The 19,884-nt window shown below is 44.1% G+C and overlaps 1 protein-coding gene across 1 annotated transcript; it reads left to right on the forward strand.

Moving 5' to 3' along the window:
• Positions 1 to 58: 58 nt before the first annotated feature.
• Positions 59 to 16,958, forward strand: ABRAXAS2 (abraxas 2, BRISC complex subunit). Its single transcript, XM_027890959.1, has 9 exons — positions 59 to 160; positions 1,563 to 1,653; positions 4,547 to 4,583; positions 6,699 to 6,765; positions 8,078 to 8,268; positions 8,821 to 8,940; positions 9,609 to 9,693; positions 11,412 to 11,526; positions 14,755 to 16,958. Exons 1-9 carry the CDS (start codon positions 89 to 91, stop codon positions 15,219 to 15,221), a joined length of 1,245 nt encoding a protein of 414 aa, XP_027746760.1. The 5' UTR covers positions 59 to 88; the 3' UTR covers positions 15,222 to 16,958.
• Positions 16,959 to 19,884: the final 2,926 nt, after the last annotated feature.

Below are 19,884 nucleotides of genomic sequence, written 5' to 3' on the forward strand. Positions count from 1 at the left end.
CCATGATGCCCCGCGGCGCCGCCGGAAGCGGCCGAGCGCGGCGGCGGCGGCGCGCGTGCGCCGTGGAGGCGGCGGCGGTGTGTCCGTCATGGCGGCGTCCATCTCCGGCTACACCTTCAGCTCCGTGTGCTACTGCAGCGCCAACAGCAGCGCCGACCACGTACGTGCCCCGCGCCGCCGCACCGGGGCCGCGGGGGCGCCCCGGCACAGCGCACCGAGCGGCGCCCGCGCCGCGGGGCTGCCGAGCCGCGCCGCCGCCCCGTGCGGCCCGGCCGCGGATCACGGCGGGCGGGGGCGGCCCCCCACGGGCGCGGCGGGGTGGGATGTGGGGTGTCCGGGAGGGATGTGGGGTGTCCCGGCGGAATGTGGGGTGTCCGAGAGGGATGTGGGGTGTCCGGGAGGGACGTGGGGTGTCCGGGAGGGACGTGGGGTATCCTGGCGGGATGTGGGGTGTCCGGTCCGCTCCCCCCTGTGCGGGATGTGGGATGTGGGGTGTCCAGGTGGGACGTGCTCTGCCTGGGCGGGATTTGGGGTGTCCGGCGTTCTCCCCGTGGGATGTGGAATGACAGGGCTGTTTCCCGGCGTGCGGGGTGCTCCGAGTGCTCCCCGAGAGACGTGCGATGCCCGGGCGGGATGTGGGGTGTCCAGGAGGGATGTGGGGTGTCCAGGAGGGATGTGGGGTGTCCAGGAGGGATGTGGGGGATCCCGGCGGGATGTGGGGTGTCCAGGCGGGATGTGGGATTCCCGGGCGGGATGTGGGGTGTCCGGGGCTCTGTCCCCCGGGATGTGGGATGCTAGGGCTGTTCCCTGGGACGTGGGGTGCTCGGAGTGCTCCCCGCGGGATGTGGGGTGCCTGGGATGTTCCCGGCGGGGCGGGGCTCCTGCGGGACTGGGGTTGCAGGCGGGGAACGCGCGCGTGGGAGCTCCGTGGGTGGGTTTCCCGCAGCCGCTGTGGGATGCTGACCAGCGCAGAGGTGGGGTGTTCCCGAATCCCTCGGGTTTGTTGGCATGATTTTAGGCTGAGCTTGCTCTTCAGCTCTGCGCCACCATCTCGGTGCTTTGTGCCAAAACCACGCCATTCCTGCTCAGCCTCCTCACTCGTTTTGGGTAGGGATGGAGAAGGAATTACTTTAATTTACCTTTAAATCGACATCTGGGTTTTGTAATCCCTGTTGTTGTTCGGGGTTCAGCCCAGTCTCCACACAGAAATTTGGGTAAGGCTCTGCAGGTGTAACCTCCACTTCCCTGAGATTTGCAGGAGCAAAGCAGCCTCCTCCTCATCCCTATGGGGCTGGGGCAGAGCCCTCCCTTCTGTAACGTCTCTCCCTTGTGTAAGTTGTGTGTAGAATGTTGTTTTTGGACGAGCCATCCCTGCAGTGCTGTTGGCAGAAAGGATGTTGGCAAAGCAGAAAATCAGGGCAGGTTGTACCCGCTGCAGCTCAGATGTGTGCTCCAAACTGAATCTTTGGTCCAGCTTAAGGGCTGAGAAAGTTACAGTAAGTGACTGTATGCAGTGGATTTCTGTCTTGTTTTAGTGCTTTTATTTTCCTTTTAATTTGCAGGAAGGATTTTTGCTGGGAGAGGTGAGGCAAGAAGAGACCTTTAGCATCAGTGATTCACAGATCAGCAACACCGAATTTCTACAAGTTATTGGTAAGTGATGTAACTTTGAGACATTCTGAAACTGGCACTGCCCAGGTTTTAAGTCTCCAGGACAAAATTTCACTAAGAATCACTTCACATGTAAGACTATCACAGGGTGTATCATATTTTTCACGGTGTCTGTGTGTTTGTGGTTGTGAGGGAAGGAAACAGACCTTTGCTAGTCACAGGGTTTTGGTGCATCTCCTTCTGTGAAGAAAGGATTGTTGATTGAAGACATTTATCTGCACTTCATGATGGAGAAGTTAATTCCTTGGCTGTGGGTCCTGGGGGGAGTTTCTTGTGAATTCATTGCTTGATTTACTGAGACTGGAAAGGGACAGATTTTCAGTAGAGGGTTTGGAGGGACAGCTGGGAGTTGGTGACATCATAAACTGTCACAGCAAGACTGGACAAGGAATATTTGTCAGACAACTTGTTTGACAAGCACAAGGACTCTACGGCTGGTCTGTGTGAAAAGTGAGAGAAGATTGAAGTTCTTGCTGTTAAGTGTCAGTTGAATTAGATTTTTCATACATGAGTGAGAAGCTGTTGTTGCATGTTTTTAGCTCTTTGGTTTGTAGAAAATAGGAAACCCCTGAAAGAAAAGGCCTTTTTGTTTCTGTGCATATAACCAGATGTTAAAATACATCTAAACCTCCCTAAAAACCCAAATATGTCCGTGCCTGGCTTTGTGAGTCTGGTCCCAGATAACAAAGCAGGGTCTGCATAAAGCTCAGGTGACCACAAACATCTTTGGGTCGACTCTCAGTTGTTTTTCTGATACAGAACTGATGATCTGAAGTGGTGATGGTTGTGTGCACAGCAATCCAGAAGGCTGAGTAGTTTCCTGTTCTGGTTATTCTTAAGAGATCACGGGTGGTAAATTGACTGAAGTGTCAATTAATTAATTAGTTAGTTGAGCTAAATTACAGAAAATAAAGGCATAGCATTTTTTGTGTGTGCATATAATCACTATCAGAGCACAGTCTGAGGGAAGGCAGCTGATAGCTCTGTGTGTTCAGACAGAACTGACAGAGCCAGTCACTTTCTGAAGTTTTTAAAGCAGACACTGCTCTGCAGTGGTCACTGATCCTGGTTGTTGTTGGCAGTGATGTCACCAGCTGCAGCCTTGGCCTGGTTTCCTAAACCAAGAGTTTGTGGTGTTAAAAATCACTCCCTGTTTAGATCACTCCTTTGTCACATTATTAGTTACTTTATGAAAATGGAAATTACCCACCCCTGAGGACCTTCTGGATATTTTCTTGTTGTTGTTGTTGTTGTTTACCAGACTTTTACTTCAATATTTACTTGTCAACATTAACCCTTGAACTCCCAGTTCAGCTCAGGAGACTGACAGTTTTGTGGCACTGTTGCCACAGACGAATTTTAACTCCCTTTTATCTGCAAGATCAGTGGTGATGTGTATATATGTGTATATATGAGAGTATATATGTGTGTATATACACTATGCATACTCTGTCTATAAATAAACCACTCTGTAAGCCCTAAATTTAGAATGTTGGCTGCTTCATGTGGTCTGAGCAGGAGGCTTGTTGCTTCCTGTTTTTCAGAACACGAGGTCTGTGTGGCAATATCATAACCCAAGGATCAAAAGAGTGTTGTTGCAGTCAGTGTATTTCCTGGAAAACACCCGTCTAAGCTGCAATAATTGCACTTGCTGGCTTTGTTAGCAGATTGTTTCCTGCACGAGGGTGTGAAAGTATTGGGGTTGATACAATTTTATGCAGTTCCTAAGAGAGCAGCTCTCACAGCAGCATTCTGAGGAGTCCTTGCAAGTGAGGTTGTACATTTTCTTGGGCAGGAGGCCTGGAATGGACGCTCTGGGCCTTGTTTTGATAGACACTAAATATGCTGGGATGTTCATGTGTGCAGTCTGCTGTTCCTGGGAATTGTGATCCCACCGTGACTCTGCTGAGATGGCAACCCTGAGCAGCAGGTGGTGACTCACCCTCCAGGAAGGAAGAGTCTGAGCAAAGTTGTTGCTGAACACTCCAGTGGGGTTCTGCTGTGGGAGCTGGAAAGATTAGTGCTACATCATCCCAGAATCACAGAGTCATGGAATGGTTTGGGTTGGAAGGGACCTTAAAGCCCATCTCATTCAAACTCCCTGCCATGGGCAGGGACACCTTCCACTATCCCAGGTTGCTCCAAGCACCTGAAAAAAATAAGTCATGCTTGGTGTTGGAGAGATAATGGGGATTGGATTTGTATTCTTTTCGTACTCTTCTCTGAGATTACTGGCACATTACAACCTTTGCTCCTTAAATATGGACATTAGCATTTATTGCAACGTGCTCAGTGAAAAAATACTGCTCTGGCTTTTTAATATCTCATAGAACAGAATTATAAATTGCAGCTAAATGCTTTGAAATGGCTCTGGACCCCTTTTATTGTTACAGACTGTTTGCCTTGCCTCTTGAAACACTCCAGTGTGGAACATTACAGTGATTGCCTCCCCCACCCCTTTTTTTTATTCCTTGCTGCTGTAACAAAGTGTCTGTGAACGCAAGTGAACTGTTGTGGAAAGGGATATCAAAGAGAAAAAATGCTTTTGTGAGGAGGTTACAACTGTGGTATTAGAACATTATTGTGTGTATTTGTGGCTCCTGTATCTCTGTGTGTCTGAGCAGGTGTATGTCTTATTAAAATATTTCCCTCTGTAAGATGTCAGATTATAAAGAGAAGCCAGTCTTCTGGGTATGGTGCTGTGTCATCAGGTGTTGCTGAGACATTAAGGGCAGTGTGTGGCCTGACACAAATGCTTATTTGCTCAGTAGCTGTGATCTGGAAAGTTCATGCAAGATATGCCACTGTAATTTCCCTTTGCCTTGAGCAGTTGAACATATGTCTCTCTTTTTTTTTTTCTTCTTTGTTGTTGCAGAAATCCATAACCATGAGCCTTGTTCAAAACTCTTTAGGTAAGCTTTTTTTGTTGTCTTCCTTGTGTTGGATGCAGAATATAAAAAATAGGGAGCTCACTGCAAAGTATTAGCATTTCAGATGTCCCTACCAGTGTTTTGCTCATCTGATGGTATTACAGAAATCCATGGAAATGGCACCAACCATGACAATGAAATGATGAGATCACAGTTTCAGCAGCACTTAACCTTAGGTTGGAAAGGGCTTATTTCTCTGTCTCTTTGAATTTCCATCTTGGGTAGCTGGTGGAGGTAGAATAGAAGCCATTTCAAATCATACCACTCTGATAATGAGGATGAATGTCAAAATCAATTGAAATTATTGCAGCTTCAGCTTGGCTCTGCCTGGGCCTGATGGGTCACAGCACACCCTGGTGCCCTAACCCTTGTGCCTTGCTGGGTTACCAAGTTGTTTTGTAGTTAGTTGTACTGACCTGCACCAACTAATTATTCTGAAATCTTTTCAGCTTTCTAGTTATTTTTGCCTTCTGATCTTCTGAACTCCTGAATTTAAATTAAATATGGAGCTCATGTATTCTATTTAACAGCTTCTATCCATTCACATGTAGATTTTCTCTGTAGTCTTCACTTCTTCATACAGTGATGGCTGTCTAGAATTCCTTTTTAGAAGGAATTCCCAATTAATCTCCTCTTGTCTTTATTTGGAGATTTCCAGCCAATTAAGAAGACACAGTAGTTCAGCTATTGTGATTGACAGTGGTTGCATTAAGAAAAAAGCTGCAGTCACTCACTTGCTGGTTGATAATTACAGAGAGGGTGCTCTGAAGGCAGTGATTTAAATGCTGCAGACTCCACACATGGAGATAATATCCCAGTGTCTGGGAGGCTCTTCCTGGATCCCAGGGATGCTTTGTGCAGCGCATATCCAAACGGATCACGTTCCCTGCTTCCCCCCAGCCAAGGGATGGGCTGTTAGTGCCTGAGCTGATGGAGGGAGGGGAGAAGCATCCACTGTGTGCTGCTGCACGGGAAAACTGGTGAATCCACTCGCTGCAGAGCACGAGGGAAGCTCTCACAGCTCACGCACTTGGTTGTTCTGCTCCCCTGATTGCAGCAGATGCCGATTTGGGCTTTCTCTGCCTTATCCTTTTGACTTAATTGTGGCCAGTGTGAGGCCTGTTGCTCATCCACTGTGCTCTTGTCAGCTGGCACTGCTCATGTTGAGTGTGACAGGCTTGGTTCCAGTGCTGTTGCTGAATGAGAAGCAAAGATTTTTAAAAGACTGATTTCTCTGTCTGTGCAGTTTTCGGATGGATGTCTCTCATTACATACTAGTTGCTCATCCTATAAAAAAAATTATTCTTATAAAGCACAGAAAGAGAAAGAATTGGATGCCTGCTAAATGCATAAATAAATATTGTGAATGGGAATTGGAAAGATTACGCAAATATTACATATCTCAAATTAGTTGTAGTCTGAATTTTCACTGCAACTTGCATCTTGAAGCGAATGGTATATCCACCCTTATTTACCAGCCAAGTACCAAGCTCAGAATTTTCTGTTATGTTTTTTAACCCCCCTACATAAGAGCTGAGAGCACAGACCTCTAAACCAGAGTGTTTTCCTGCACTGCTCGAAGTGTCAGTGATAGCAGCTCTTGAAAGAGACCACGGACTTGGCAGGTAAGGCAGGGAGGAATCTATTTTCAAGTGTTTTTCCTTTTATCATGCAGTGTGATCTGCTTAAATTTCTAAACCTGTGCGTGTAGGTAGGTGTAGAAATGCTTAAATCTGTTGTGCCCTCAAAATAACAACATGTCAGGGTTTGGGCCTCAGTTCTGGAAGCAGAGCCTTATGGAAAGACCATGATACTTTGGATTATTGCTGCCTCTTTTGGCTTCAAGGGTCCAACCACGTGAGTCTGATTGCAGGACTGGAGCTCAAGAAGTTGATTTGAAGTTGTACGTGAAATGGCCCTGCTTTGCTTTCTTTTAGGCAGGGTTTTTAACAATTAAACCCCTGATGCTGATAAAGGTAAAGCTCTAGAAATTGCTTGGGATTGTATAGAATGCCACCTATTTGAAGGATGTTCAAAGTGTAAGTTATTTACTTTATGTATAACATATGTGTGTAAACTCTTCCTTTTTGGTTCCAGCTTTTATGATTATGCAGGCAAGGTTAATGAGGAGAGTTTGGACAGGATCCTTAAAGACAGAAGAAAAGTAAGTTTTCTCTCTTTTCCTCCTGTTCTGGTCATTAGAAAGAGTGGGTTTGGAAAACAGATGAACAGAAAAAGGTAATTAACTGGGAGAAATATTTTCTTTCATAAATCTGATGGTTTGTTTTGATCCAGGGCTTATCCTGTACAGAAGTTGGTGGATTTGTGGTGCTTAGGTTAAACTGGGGGCAATGTCTAATTACCCTGAGGAAATATGAAGGATTTAAGTGTAGGTCTCCAAAAGCGAAAGGCTGTATTAACCCCCTCAAATTTCTGAGCTAAAAAAAAATGTGGCATAATGATTGTGTACTTTGCTGCTGAACCCACCAAAAATGCAGTTGATCTGAAAATCTGTTCATTTGAAGGAATTGTAACGATTTAGCCTTGTAACTGCAATTTTTGCACTGTCAGTTTTAAACTGAAAAAACTCTTCTATCAATTTTTGTCACAGCTTAGAGATGTTTAAAGATATTGTCGCAGCTTTACATCCTGGTTGTTAGCAGCACAGCCAGTATTAAGAAGATTAAATTTTATTAGTTCTTGGGAGAAGACTCAAACCTTCTCCTCATTATCCAAGAATTGTTTCAGAGGTTCTCATGAACCGATGGATGAAGGAGCAGAGCTGAAGGTGTGGTTCCTTATGTAGTGAAGTGGTGGAGTGAGTTTCCAGCACTGAATCTTGAATTCTGTGACTCTGTAACTCTACTGTAGAACATTACAGAGGATATTAAGTTGCCCCTCAGGAGATGAGGCAAAAAAACATAATTAAAAATTGTTTTTTTTCCCACTGGTTTTCACTGGAATGTTATTTTTTTAGGATCTGGAGGGATTTGCAGGGAGACTGGCAAGGTGCATAATATGTGGGGGGAAAGCAGGCAAAACCAGAGAAAATAAAATTTGAAGTGTCGTGTGACTACAGCATCGCAGATTTAACGACATTAATTGTCACAATGTCAAAAGAGAAAGAAAGGTTGCTGTTTGGGAATAAAGACAGTCTTGTATTCTCTTTTATTAGCAACCTAAACAGGCTTTATTACATTCAGACTTAATAATTTCATATTTAATATAAAAAAAAATTAAAAACAAAGCTTCCCATTCTTTTATTTAACATGGGAGTTGTTTTATAGTTGATAGTTGTGTTGTAACAGGATGCTACACTTGTTTTGGTGCAAAGTTGCAAATCTCTAGGAATTCAGATTGTCTTGCTGTAATAAAGCTTTTGGCTAATTGTGATACCACAGTTTTAGCAAGTTTATTCTCAGAAGGTAAAATGTGCATCTCTGAGTTAACACTTTTCTGATGTACTTGGATTGCAGAACGTTATTGGGTGGTACAGATTTAGGAGAAACACGCAGCAGCAAATGTCCTACAGAGAGCACATCATTCACAAACAGCTGACACACATCCTTGGAGTGCCTGACCTTGTCTTCCTTCTCTTCAGCTTCATTTCCACTGCAAATAACTCAACACATGCTTTAGAATACGTGCTTTTTAGACCAAACCGAAGGTAAGCCCTCTCTGTACATGAGCCAAGCCTCATTTTTTTGCTCCTTACTGCTATTCTTCAGACTATTTAGAAGTTTGTACAGTTGTATGTAAATTAAATGTTTGTCCAATAGTGTCTTGGGATACACCTGTTCGGGCAACAAGCCACCGCTTGTTAGTGATGGCAGCTTTTTTTCCCTGTGCAAATAATTTATGAATTAAAGTTGGGGGGAGCAAAAATTCTTTTCAGACTTTAAATCATCAAACAAAAAAAATGTATTTTAAGAGATATCAGGTGCCATTACCATGATTCTTATAGTGGACCTGAATGTGTCTGTGGTAGTTCAAGTGCACATTTCAAAGGCCCTAAGAGGTATGGAGGTAGGAATTTTTGATCCTGTATTTATTTGGAACACAGCCTGTAATATCTTTAGCAGCTTCTATAACAAACCTAAAGCGGAAGCTTTAAAATGAGAAGAGTTGTGATCATCAAAGAGCTGGGGTAATATCAAGGGCTATTGTAAAGGATCTTTTGCAGGTGAATTAAGATGTCTTTCTAAACTTTTCTCTGCAGGTATAATCAAAGGGTGTCACTTACTATTCCTAACCTAGGCAACACCAGCCAACAGGAATACAAAGTCTCTTCAGTGCCAAATACTTCTCAGAATTATGCCAAAGTTATTAAGGAACACGGGTAAGGATTTTTCCTTTAAAATGATTTAGTCTTCAAGCCCCCCATTCTGTAGCTCCCAAAGAATACCACAAACAGGCATTTTGAGCAGGAAAAAAACCTAGAATGGTCAGTTCTTACTGTTCTTTCTTCCTGCTCAAAACTGAATCTTGCAGGGAACTCTGTGCATCCCTCAGAAAAGCAGAGTTGGTGTGGCCAGTCCATGCTCTGGGCCTTCTGGCTGGAAGCTTCTGGCTTGATTTCCACCCACCATCCACCACCCCAAGGAATTCTGTGTGCAAGCCTCATTTAAAACTTGAACTCTGACTCGGAAGTCTTGTTGTTTCTCTGAAGAATTTTTACTGACATGCTGTAAATGCCAAGTAGCTTTTCTGGCTGTTAACAAGGAAATTATACAAGCTTAAAGATTTCTGCATGAGTTTAATCTCATTCAAATGAGACTTTGTTGTTCCAGAAGGAATTTTGGGTACTGAATATGCTGCTGTCCGATTGGATCTTGACAGTATTGTATGTTTTTAGCAATATACTATTGCTAAAATAGCATTTTTAGAAATAAAATGTATTTTATAAATACAGTGATAGACTGCTTAAAGCAATTCAAAGACAGCATGAGCTAGAAGCCTGTGTTGTCTTCTCTAACCAATGATTTCTGCTTTGCTTCCTCTTTTTAGTACTGATTTTTTTGACAAAGATGGAGTGATGAAGGACATCAGGGCTATATATCAGGTTTATAATGCACTTCAGGAAAAAGTACAGGTAACATCCTTTGCTTCACAGTGGTCAGTATGTCTGTGGCATCTTTTATTCATCCTTTGGTTAAACCAGGAGTAGAGGGGATGGAGATTTTTGGAGCTTGTAAAGAATTATCATGAACTGTAGGAAATTCAGTCTCATTTTAATAATGAAATATGTCAATTTCTGTGTAATGTGTGCGTTTCCAGTCTGTAAAAGTGGTTGGTATGAGTACCATCAATTCTTTCTCTTTTTCAAGTAAATGATTCAATCCTTAGGGATTTCTGGGAGGTGTAAGTTATTTTTAAGAGTGTGCATTGAAGAGAAGCCTTGCTGAAGGCTGTAGGGATTTGCAGAGGTTTAAAAACGACTCCTGGCTTTGGATATGAAGCATCAGCAGAGCTCCATCTGTTAGTTAAAACTTGTGTGGAGCATGAGTGAATCCTCCAGAAGTGCCAAAGCATCCGAAAGTGCCTGGAGTGTGGGATCTGCTCAGTGTGTGCCTGTCAGCTCACAGCTTGTCCTGTGTGAAGAGCAGCGTGGCTGTGCTGCCCCAGGAGCTCACACAGCTGCTGATTGTGCTGGAGTCACAGCTTCTTCTCAGGCTTTCCCTCTGCATCTGCCCTGGGGTGGGGATTTGTGTCTCTGCTCCAGCTCAGCTCTGCTGGTCTGCTCGTGGAGCAGGGAATGGGGCAGCAATCCCTCCATCCATCCCCTGGCCCTGCCTGTACAGGGCAGCTGCTCTAAGTTGCTGCTTCCCAGCCTGCCTTGGAAGGTGGGTGAGGCACACACAGGGAAACTTCAGGGGATAGAAAAATTTATCTTCAGAGCTCTATTTCATTAGCTCCTGGCATTGCTTGTAACACTGCTTATGCCAAGAGCACGTGCATCCTTTGTGCTCCTGCCGTTGTCTGAATTACTGGCTCTGGATAATGGAAATGGGGTTGTTCAGCCTGGAGAAAAGGAGGCTCAGGGGGACCTTATTGCTCTCTGCACCTGAAAAGAGATTGGAGCCAGGTGGGGGTTGAGCTCTGCTCCCAGGGAACAAAGCACAGGATGAGAGGAAACTGCCTCAAGCTTCTTCAGGGGAGGTTCAGACTGCGTATCAGGAAACATTTTTTAACAGGGAGGTGCTGGCACAAGCTGTCCAGGGAAGTGGTGCAGTCACCATCCCTGGAAGTGTTCAAAAAACATGTGGATGCCCTTGGTTTAAAGGTGAACATGGTGGTGGTGCTGGGTTGATGGCCTCGATGATCTTAAGCATCTTTTCCAACTTTAACAATTCATGATTCTCTGATAACCAGGGAGACAACACTGTAGAGAAAGAATGAGAAAGAAAGGGACAGGGCATAGAACCATGGAATGCTTTGGGTCGGAAGGGACCTTCATGATCATCTTGTTCCACCCCCTGCCATGAGCAGAGACACCTTCCACTAGCCCAGGTTGCTCCAAGCCCCATCCAACCTGGCCTTGGACACTTCCAGGATGGGGCACTTACTAACTTTGGATCTTGTGACAAATCTTCTGTAATGATGAATTATTTGGAAATGCTTTTCCCATAATGCAACAGTTGGGAATTGGCAGCAGCCAGTAAAGAGAACGATCTTGAGCTTAAATATCACACTCTGAGACAGTGAAGTCCTGCTTTTACTTATATGCTTTTAAAAGCTTTATTAATGTTGTCATGGAATTACTCTCTATCTTTTTGCACAATCTTAGCATATCTTATGTTTTTCTCCCAGGCAGTATGTATAGATGTAGAAAAAAGTGAACGTGTTGTTGAATCTTTTCAAGCCGATGTAAACAAGTTGAAAAGGCAAATCGCACAGAAGAAGAATGAAAAAGAACAAGAAATAAGTAAGTTGCCTTTTAATTACCTTTTTTTTCCCCCCCCCAGAAGCAGATGCTGTAAGTACAAAAGGGTTTGTAGAGTTAAAATAATTTCTTTTATTCCTGGTAATTCATGGGGAAAAAAAATTATTTCTTTTATTCCTGGTAATTCCCACTGGGAAGTGTATGTGATGGGTTTACACTGCATGACACCTGAACTGTGAAAGTGTGTGTGAAATACTGCAGGTATTTCTGTTGGAGTCATCCAGAGCTAGCAAGCTTAAAATATAGGAGAGAGACAACACTGTAGAGAAAGAATGAAAAAGTCAGTTCTAGAAATAATACAGGAAAAGATCAGCTGTAGGAAAGGAAAAGTGGAAAAACCCAAATCTAAACACTGGAGAGATTCCTTTTGCAGGAAAGAAACAGGGTGGTGTGTTTACAGAGCAGGAGCTATCCATGGTTTTATAAAATATTTATTCCCTTTCCCACTCTCCATTCCCACGTCCCTCCTGCCTAAAAATTGAATGTCACCTCAGGAGACTTTTGTTTAGGAGTAGATGAGTTTTGTGGAGAGCTCAGACCTTTCCAAGGAGACATTGATGACCCAGTTTAAATTGTGAGTGCAAGGGAAGACTGCAGGTAGAGGGTAGGAGCAGAGAGAATGGGCAAATGGGAAGTAGGATTAAAACCCAAGTAATTCATAATTTGCGTATTTCAGCAAACACTGCTGCTTTTTTTTTTCTTTTTGAAGAGATAAGCAAATAACCAAATTTTGTCATTTTAGCTACAAGATGGCTTTTATTACTTGTGTGTCCTGTTACCTAAGGCTGTGTCTGACACTGAAAGATGGTTTAGGTGGGTGAACACCCTAAACTGTGCAATGGCCCTGGTGCTGCCATGAGTGGATATTGTTATTTTCTCCAAGCTGAAAGGCACAGTTATCACATGAGCGTTGCAGAGCACAGTTTGATCTGTCAGCCCAGGTTCTCCTTCCTCTGGACCCCAGAGATAAGGTAAAAGAGGCAGGATTAGCTCCAGACCATTTAAAAGATGGAAGTGCCTGAGTCACTGCTGTTTCCTGCTTGGCTGCAGATGAAGCAGGCAGGGAACTGCTACTATGGAGAAGTAGAGGTGGGTATTTAGTGTGACTGGAGCTGATCCAGTTATATGGAAAAGCTGGGGGAGGAGGAGGAAGAGCAGTCTGTGCTCGCCTCTAGGTACTACCAGTGAGATGCAAATGCTGGACTGAGAATTCACCCAGAGCAGATAATCATGTGAGAGGGCTGGAAGAAGAAAACATGCAGCTTGTAACTCTGCAGTATTTTTAGATGTGAGTAGTTAAATGCTGAATCTGGCCTTGTGTTCTTTCACTTGCTCAGTATCAGGAGAATTTCCTTGGTTTTACTGAGTTAAATATTCCAGTTAATCATTCTCTGGGCTGGAGGAAGAGGGAGCATTTGATTCCAGTTCCTGCAGCAGTGAAAGCTTGTTATTCTTAGAAACTTTTGGTCAACAGGCTGTGACTTTACACTCCAGCATAAAAGTCAGTTGAGACTTTATTTGCCAGAGCAGTGGAGTAGTTTTGTACACATAACGTGTTCCAGGGTGTGGTGAGTGCTGTGCACTTCCCAGGTGCCAGGAAATCTCCCACTGCAGTTCTCGTGTTGTGGCCCAAAAATGGAGTGCTCTTACACAGCCACTGGAGGGAATATGCACCTTTTATTCTTAAGGGACATCTCATTGCCTTGATGAACGGAACTCTTCATCCTTCATTTGTGTTTTTCCCAGAAACATGGTGCTGCAGTAAGTAGAGCTGATCCTATTTTGAGTGTCACTTTACCTATCCCAGTGTCAGTTCTGACAGGTGTCTGGAGGTTGATAACCACTTAAAAACCTGTCGAAAACTTCAATCTCTCCAGTGCTTAACAACACTTCCTGCCAGGAAGTTTTTCCTTGTGTCTAATGTACATAACTTACCTTTCCACAGCAGCCTCTTGGGCACATTTGAAGAGTGAAACTCTTTCCTCAAGTCCTCCCTTCTGATCCCTGTTACTGCAGCCTTTCCTCTTAGGTCATGATTTTTAGATCTCTAACCAGTCCTTTCCTTGGAGTTTCTCCAGTTTTTCCCTATTTTTTAAACCGTGGTGTTCAAAATTAGATGTATTCCAGTTGTATTCTTGACCACTGCAGTGAAATAATACATACCTGTATCCCAGCAGCTGAACACACTTCATGCATGTTGATATTTATAGTTTACTTAGATCAAGTGTTTCTTTTCTGCAGAGGGATGCAACTGTTCCTCATTTTGTAAGGTTTTGCAGTTCATTATTCCTGTGCACATCTTCCTTCAAATACTTCCCGAATCATCTCATTTAAGATGACTTCCACATTCCTGTTCTGATAACCCTGTTGCACCTGCAGCTATAATTCCATCGTTTAGGTTTTTAATGAGAGTATGGTTTTTAAAATAATAACTTGAGGGAAGTAAACAAGGTAATTTCTTTGCATGTGTTCATGAGATTGTCCCCAGGCACAAGGGGCATTGGAAGAGAAAGCAGAAAGTGGTATTTTTAAGATGTAATATCAAAACTCAGTAGTCACAGATGACAAGTGAGTCGAGCTTTGAGTAGTGAGGAAGACATAGGTGGAGAGGAGCAGCCACAGTGAGCCCTAACAGAGGTTACTGTGCTTTTGGGTGTGAGAAGGAACGAAAATACAGAGGAGAGATGAGGTGGAAACAGCAACAGGCTGTGGAAACATCCTGTAGCTGTGTTTTTTGGGAGCATAAACTGGAGGAAATGAACTGTACAGGGTGGCTGTGCATATGAAAACGTAGCACGCCTGCGCTTGGGTCGTTTATTTTCTCTCTGACACATTTTGTTTTTGAAATGGGATCACGGGGATAATTGAGTTGTGCTGATACTGATGAGTTCCATGGCTGCACTGCTAAATTTAGGGCAGTTTGTCACGCTCCAAGAGTAGGACGTAGCAATAAACAGGATTTGATGTGATGGTCAGGGATAGTGTATTGATGGCTATGTAAGACAAAAAAATCTGAATTAGGAAAGATGAGTAGTGGAGACTGGGAGGACAAAATCGAGTGCTAGAGTTGGAAAGCAATGCCAGGGATGAACATTTAATAATACCCAGAACGAAAGGAGAGGGGACAGCGCCGTGTGGGCGTCACAGCTGGGGTGCGCGAAACACATCGCCAGGAAAGCATTAAGTACCCCCACGTCCTTTGTTTTGCAGGAATGCAGCAAGCAATTTTAAGCAGGCAAATGCCAGCAGATAACTTGGAACCCATGTTTGTTCCCCGAATGTCCTACACTGGGTTTGCTGTGGAAGGCTGCACGCTGGAAGACTCGGATGTGTCCGATCCTCCCCCTCCGTACTCCGATTTCAACGCAACCGGCCAGGACGGCGCTGCGGGCCCCGGGCTCCTGGACAGCGGTGTCTTCATGCCTCGGCCCCAAGCAGTAGGTTCTTCCAGTTATGTTTCCACAAATGCAGGATTGAAATATTCTGGTAATGGAGCATCCATGCCATCTTCCCAAAGAGCGGTCGGTGACAATGTTGACGAATCAGAAGACAGTGATTATGAGAATTTGCTTGAACCCACAGAGTCCTCTGACAGTGAATACTCACAGACAAGGGATTCACGGCCTCCAGCACATCCCGATGGTGATTCCAGGAACACTCAAACTTCTCAGATTTGATAGGGGGGAAAAAAACAAAAGAATCCACATGACACTGTTTTTTTCATAATTGTCACCGAGAGACTTTGGGGATTTAACCTGGAGGAGATGGAACTACACAGGATTACTGTGCACACAAAATGTAGAAGACTTGCACTAGATGGTTTATTCACCTTGTGATACATTTTGCAAGTTTTATAATGGAATCATTAGGATAATCAAGTTGTACTAATACTGATGAGGTTCATGGATGTACTGGTAAATTTAGGCAAAATGAAATTTATAGAGATCTTGTAGCTTTTGTTGCCATATTTTCTTTAAGACAATAAATTGGGATGTAGTAACTAAGCACAGTTAGTCTACAGATAATGTTCTCAAATCAAAACTTACCTCTTGCACTATCATGCCTTGAATTTTAATTTTTGAAAGGGAATAAATATATCAGCCGCCTTCAAAATAGCTTTCGATGGTAAGCCAAATTGGCCTTTGCAAGCAGAGAAATTTTGATAATTCTGAGGAGCCTGATTGGAAAAGATGTGGGCATGCTCTTATCAGAGGAGGGATCTGGTTTGACCTTTTTTTTACAAGCAGAATGTGTCTCACTTCAACTGATGGTTGCCTTTTTTTCTGTAAAGGTTCGGGGTGTGTGGGGGGGGGAAGGTTGGGATGCCTGGTAAATCATCCAAATGAATGTCATAAATAGAATTATTCTGGTCTCACTGGGTTTACAATGACTTTACGCCACACTGGCCTCATTTATTGTCTCATTGGTTATTTTAGCATAAACACAAAGTGCACATGCAGGAGTAAATGACCGACAGAAGTAGTAAATTCCATCATGATTGGACTTTGGAGTCTGCAAATTGCAAACATCAGAGACTGCTTCTTGCATTTTATTTGCATCTGAGTATTGGATTTACGCTTCTAGATGAGTTTTTTATGTATTAAGTAGGGGGATAGGGTAGGAGAAGATTGTTTGGAGAGTCCCCTGGGTTTATTACCTCTTTTCCTCTGGGTGAAACGTGTAAATGATTATTTTAAATTGAATTACAGCTCTTGTCAGAAAACTGCCGTTTGGGATAAATGAAGTGTGGTATATTTAGAGAATTTCATGTTTGGATGCACTTACTTTTATTTAAATACTGCTTGTATGCTAACGTTGCCCAAAATATGTGAAATTGTGCCACTAAGAAGTTTGTATTATTGGACTTTATCCCTGATGTGTAAATGAGAAAATACACATTTTAAGATGAGGTTATCTGCAGCATTTATCACTCGAGGTGTCAGTAACCACTCCTCTGGTTTACACCCAGAACAGCAAAGCAGTCGCTTAAAAATTTCAAATATATCAGATTTACACACTGAAATTTTACTCTTTTTGGGTCGTATCTGTAGACAAAAGTCTGTTCATTGCCCTCTCCCGGCCTGTACTCAATGAAGCAAAATAACTTTGGGAAAAACGAGGTGTTGAAATTGCCACTCTTCTACCGAGCGTTTCCACCTTTAAACATCCAGTGCTCTGGTTTTAACTATTTTACATTATTCTCATTAGCCTTAACTCGATGGATTTTTGCTTTGGAGTGTTGCAGTCCACGGGACAGAGACCTGGCTCTGGAGTTCATACCTGTGGCTCAAGGTACAGGTGTTGGGATCAACAGGTTGGCAACCGCCGTCTTTTATTCCATACAGAAACCTGCAAAATGTACATCTCTGACAAAGCAGTTAAATGTGACAATAAAAACCTTATTTAATCCTGTAGCATAGGTTTTAATACTTGTCAGGTTTCCAGCTTAGTGTGAAAGAACTCGCTGGGGGTACAGAGGTGGCAGCTCAAAAGTGGGGCCTTGTTAAGGCTGCTCTGTTTGGGGGATTGGGGGGGAGGAGAAAGCTGTTTATGTTGATACAAGAGCCTTGAGTTCTGGGGGTTTATACCAAAAAATGCCTTGTGATCTGTGGTGGAACACATGTGTCATCCTGCCCTCTAGCCAGTGCCCATCTGCAGGTATTTTCATTTACCACAACTGCTGACTCATAAGAGCAAGGGGTATGGGTTTATTTATATATATATTTGCTGAAATTCAGATAATATCCTGGCAAAGGTACACGTGGCTGGCCTTTGCAGTTTTCATTACAGTCCTGCTAAATATAACAGTGTTTGGGTTGTGATCTGCCTGAAGGCAACAAGGGAGCAGCTTTGGTCGTAAAACCGGAGCTTCACACCCATGAAACATCAGTTTTCCACATCTGACTCATGGACAGTCTCTCCCGGTGGTTCCCAGGAGCACAGAGCCCAGCAGGCAGGGCCTGGAGCCGTGTCCTCTCACTGACAGGGAGGCAGCACCGAGGAAAAGCTACTGAAAACTGGCATCTGTGCCCTTCAGTTCCAAATCCTGGAGTTTCTCTGGTGCAGGGAAATATTTTTTGTTTTAAGTGCTGTGAGAAACCTGGAATTGCTGTTTATTTCCAAATTTACTTCGATTCCCCCCTCTGATTGTTTATAGTAGAAGAGCAGGAATGTACCATATGGAGAGACTCAGTGAGTTAGAACTCTCACATATGCTTACAAAAGGAAGCACCACCAGATATTTCTGAAATTAGCTTGGACTGACACCATGGGAGCCTCCAAGTCCCCTCTTTGCCTATCAGAAAGACACGTGAGCATTGTTAATTTTGGCATATTCGTGGCTCTGCAGGTTTTGAGTCTGTGTCTCACATCTCCTGACTGCTCGGGGACATTTCAGTGCCTCTGACATGTCCTGAGTTAAAATTTAAAGGGAAGCTGTCACTGTTTAATGTAGCAGCAAAGTAAAATAAACAAACTGATAAGGTTTCCTGTTAAGTGGGAAGATGCTTCAGAGTATACTGATCTTAAGTAGAATCACTCTGAAACTTGGCTTTTTTTTTGGTGCTGCAAGGTTTATTTTAAGCTTTTTGATAACAGGCTTGCTTTGCTTGGCTCTTCCCGTGGTTCTGCCTCTGAGCAGTCCGTGGATCAGCTTGAAAGGTGTTGGCTTTGAGGAGAAGTCTTCCCCCAGCTTTCTCTTGGTGTGTAAAATTACAGTGGTTTCACACACACACATTTCTCTTGTCAGATTTGTGTGGGGGTATTTGCATCTCTGTGGAAAACCTTTATGCTGCTCGCTTTTATAGACCTGGGGAGAAAAGAGAAGTTTTATTGGAGATTCATTAGCAAATTGGTAAGTACTTGGACACCTTCCAGTGCATAAAGGGGATAGAGTATTGGGAAGAAATTCTTGGCTGTGAGGGTGGGCAGGCCCTGGCACAGGTTTGCCCAGAGAAGCTGTGGCTGCCCCATCCCTGGAAGTGTCCAAGGCCAGGTTGGACGGGGCTTGGAGCAACCTGGGATAGTGGAAGGTAGGTGGAACTGGATGGGCTTTAAGGTCCCTTCCAACCCAAACCATTCCATGGTTCTATGCCCTGTCCCAGCCCGTGCTCAGAACAATGACAGGATCATCACATGGCTCAGGTTTTCATTTGTCCCCCTCAGGGGGGGGCTCTGGCAGAGCTCTCCCCTGCTCCTCATTTCACACCTCGTGTAAGGGTGTTTCTGCAGATTGTTGACTCTTTGTGTTTTCTTTTTCTTCTCTCTTAACCATGAATAACCTTTTATAGCATTGCAGCATCTCAGCTGAAGTTCCTAAGAGGAGAAAAAAGGAGATTCTCTTGCTCTGAGCAAAAATACCTGTGGATTCCCCTCTGGGAATTATTCCCACTGGTGGAAGCTGAGAGGGCTGTTTCTTTTACTTACTGGCTGCCATCAGACTTGGATGGGGGGGATGATCATTGTTCACGAGGGACAGAAGGGCTGGAACAGGTGAAAAATCATGGTGTTACTTGAAACCCTCTTCCAAAGGGAGGAAAGTCCTGCACGTGAGGCAGGGAGGGCAGAGGGTTGGGAAAGCTCACTTTGCACGGGCTGCAGCCTCAGTGCAGTGAGCATTGGGAGACTGAGAGAATTTCAGGTTCAGCTTCAGATGGATGTCGAAGCAGGTCAGCTGGATCCAGTAAGAGCTGCCTTCAGGAAAGAAGGGATCACCACAATCGCATTGGCTTTGGCGTGGGTGGGTCAGGATTAAATCCAGGAGTGGGCCGTGTGCCAGTGGAAATCTAGGAGGCTTTTCCACCCAGGAAAGTAGATTTTTATTTTTCCTCTTTCTGAGGACAAGATAGTAACTTGGAGCTCCTTGTCTTTTCCCTAGGCATCATCCAGGGAAAACAAAACATTAGTGCCTTTTCCGAGCTTATTAGGGAAAGGTGCCTGCTGAGCCGTGCAGAAGGAGCTCAGGGATACCAAGGCTGGGAAAGCTGCTGCTCTGCAGCACTCCAGGTCATTGCAGGGTTTTGCATTCATTATTTGCAGCTCTCCTGGGATCCTGTGGTGCCAAACCATGCTGGGCATCAGGAATCTTGGTACTCACCTGTACCGAAGAGAAGAGTTGGTTGTTTCCCTTATGTGGATTTGTGAATTTATTTCCTCTTGTGCATTTATTTCCTTTGGCTTTATTGGAGAGGGTGTTAGGAAGGGTAGGCCTGAAAACCCACGAGAGACAAGTCATTGGAATGAATAAACACACAGGTGTTTTGAAATTCTTCCATTAAAAGCAATATGATTTTTTTTAAAAAAAAACAACACTTCCACCAAAGTTATTTTCCTGCTCAACAT

Source organism: Empidonax traillii, unplaced genomic scaffold (genome assembly GCF_003031625.1).
Source record: "Empidonax traillii isolate 1590-97213 ecotype Southwest subspecies unplaced genomic scaffold, ASM303162v1 scaffold304:size641404, whole genome shotgun sequence".
Taxonomy (NCBI): domain Eukaryota; kingdom Metazoa; phylum Chordata; class Aves; order Passeriformes; family Tyrannidae; genus Empidonax; species Empidonax traillii.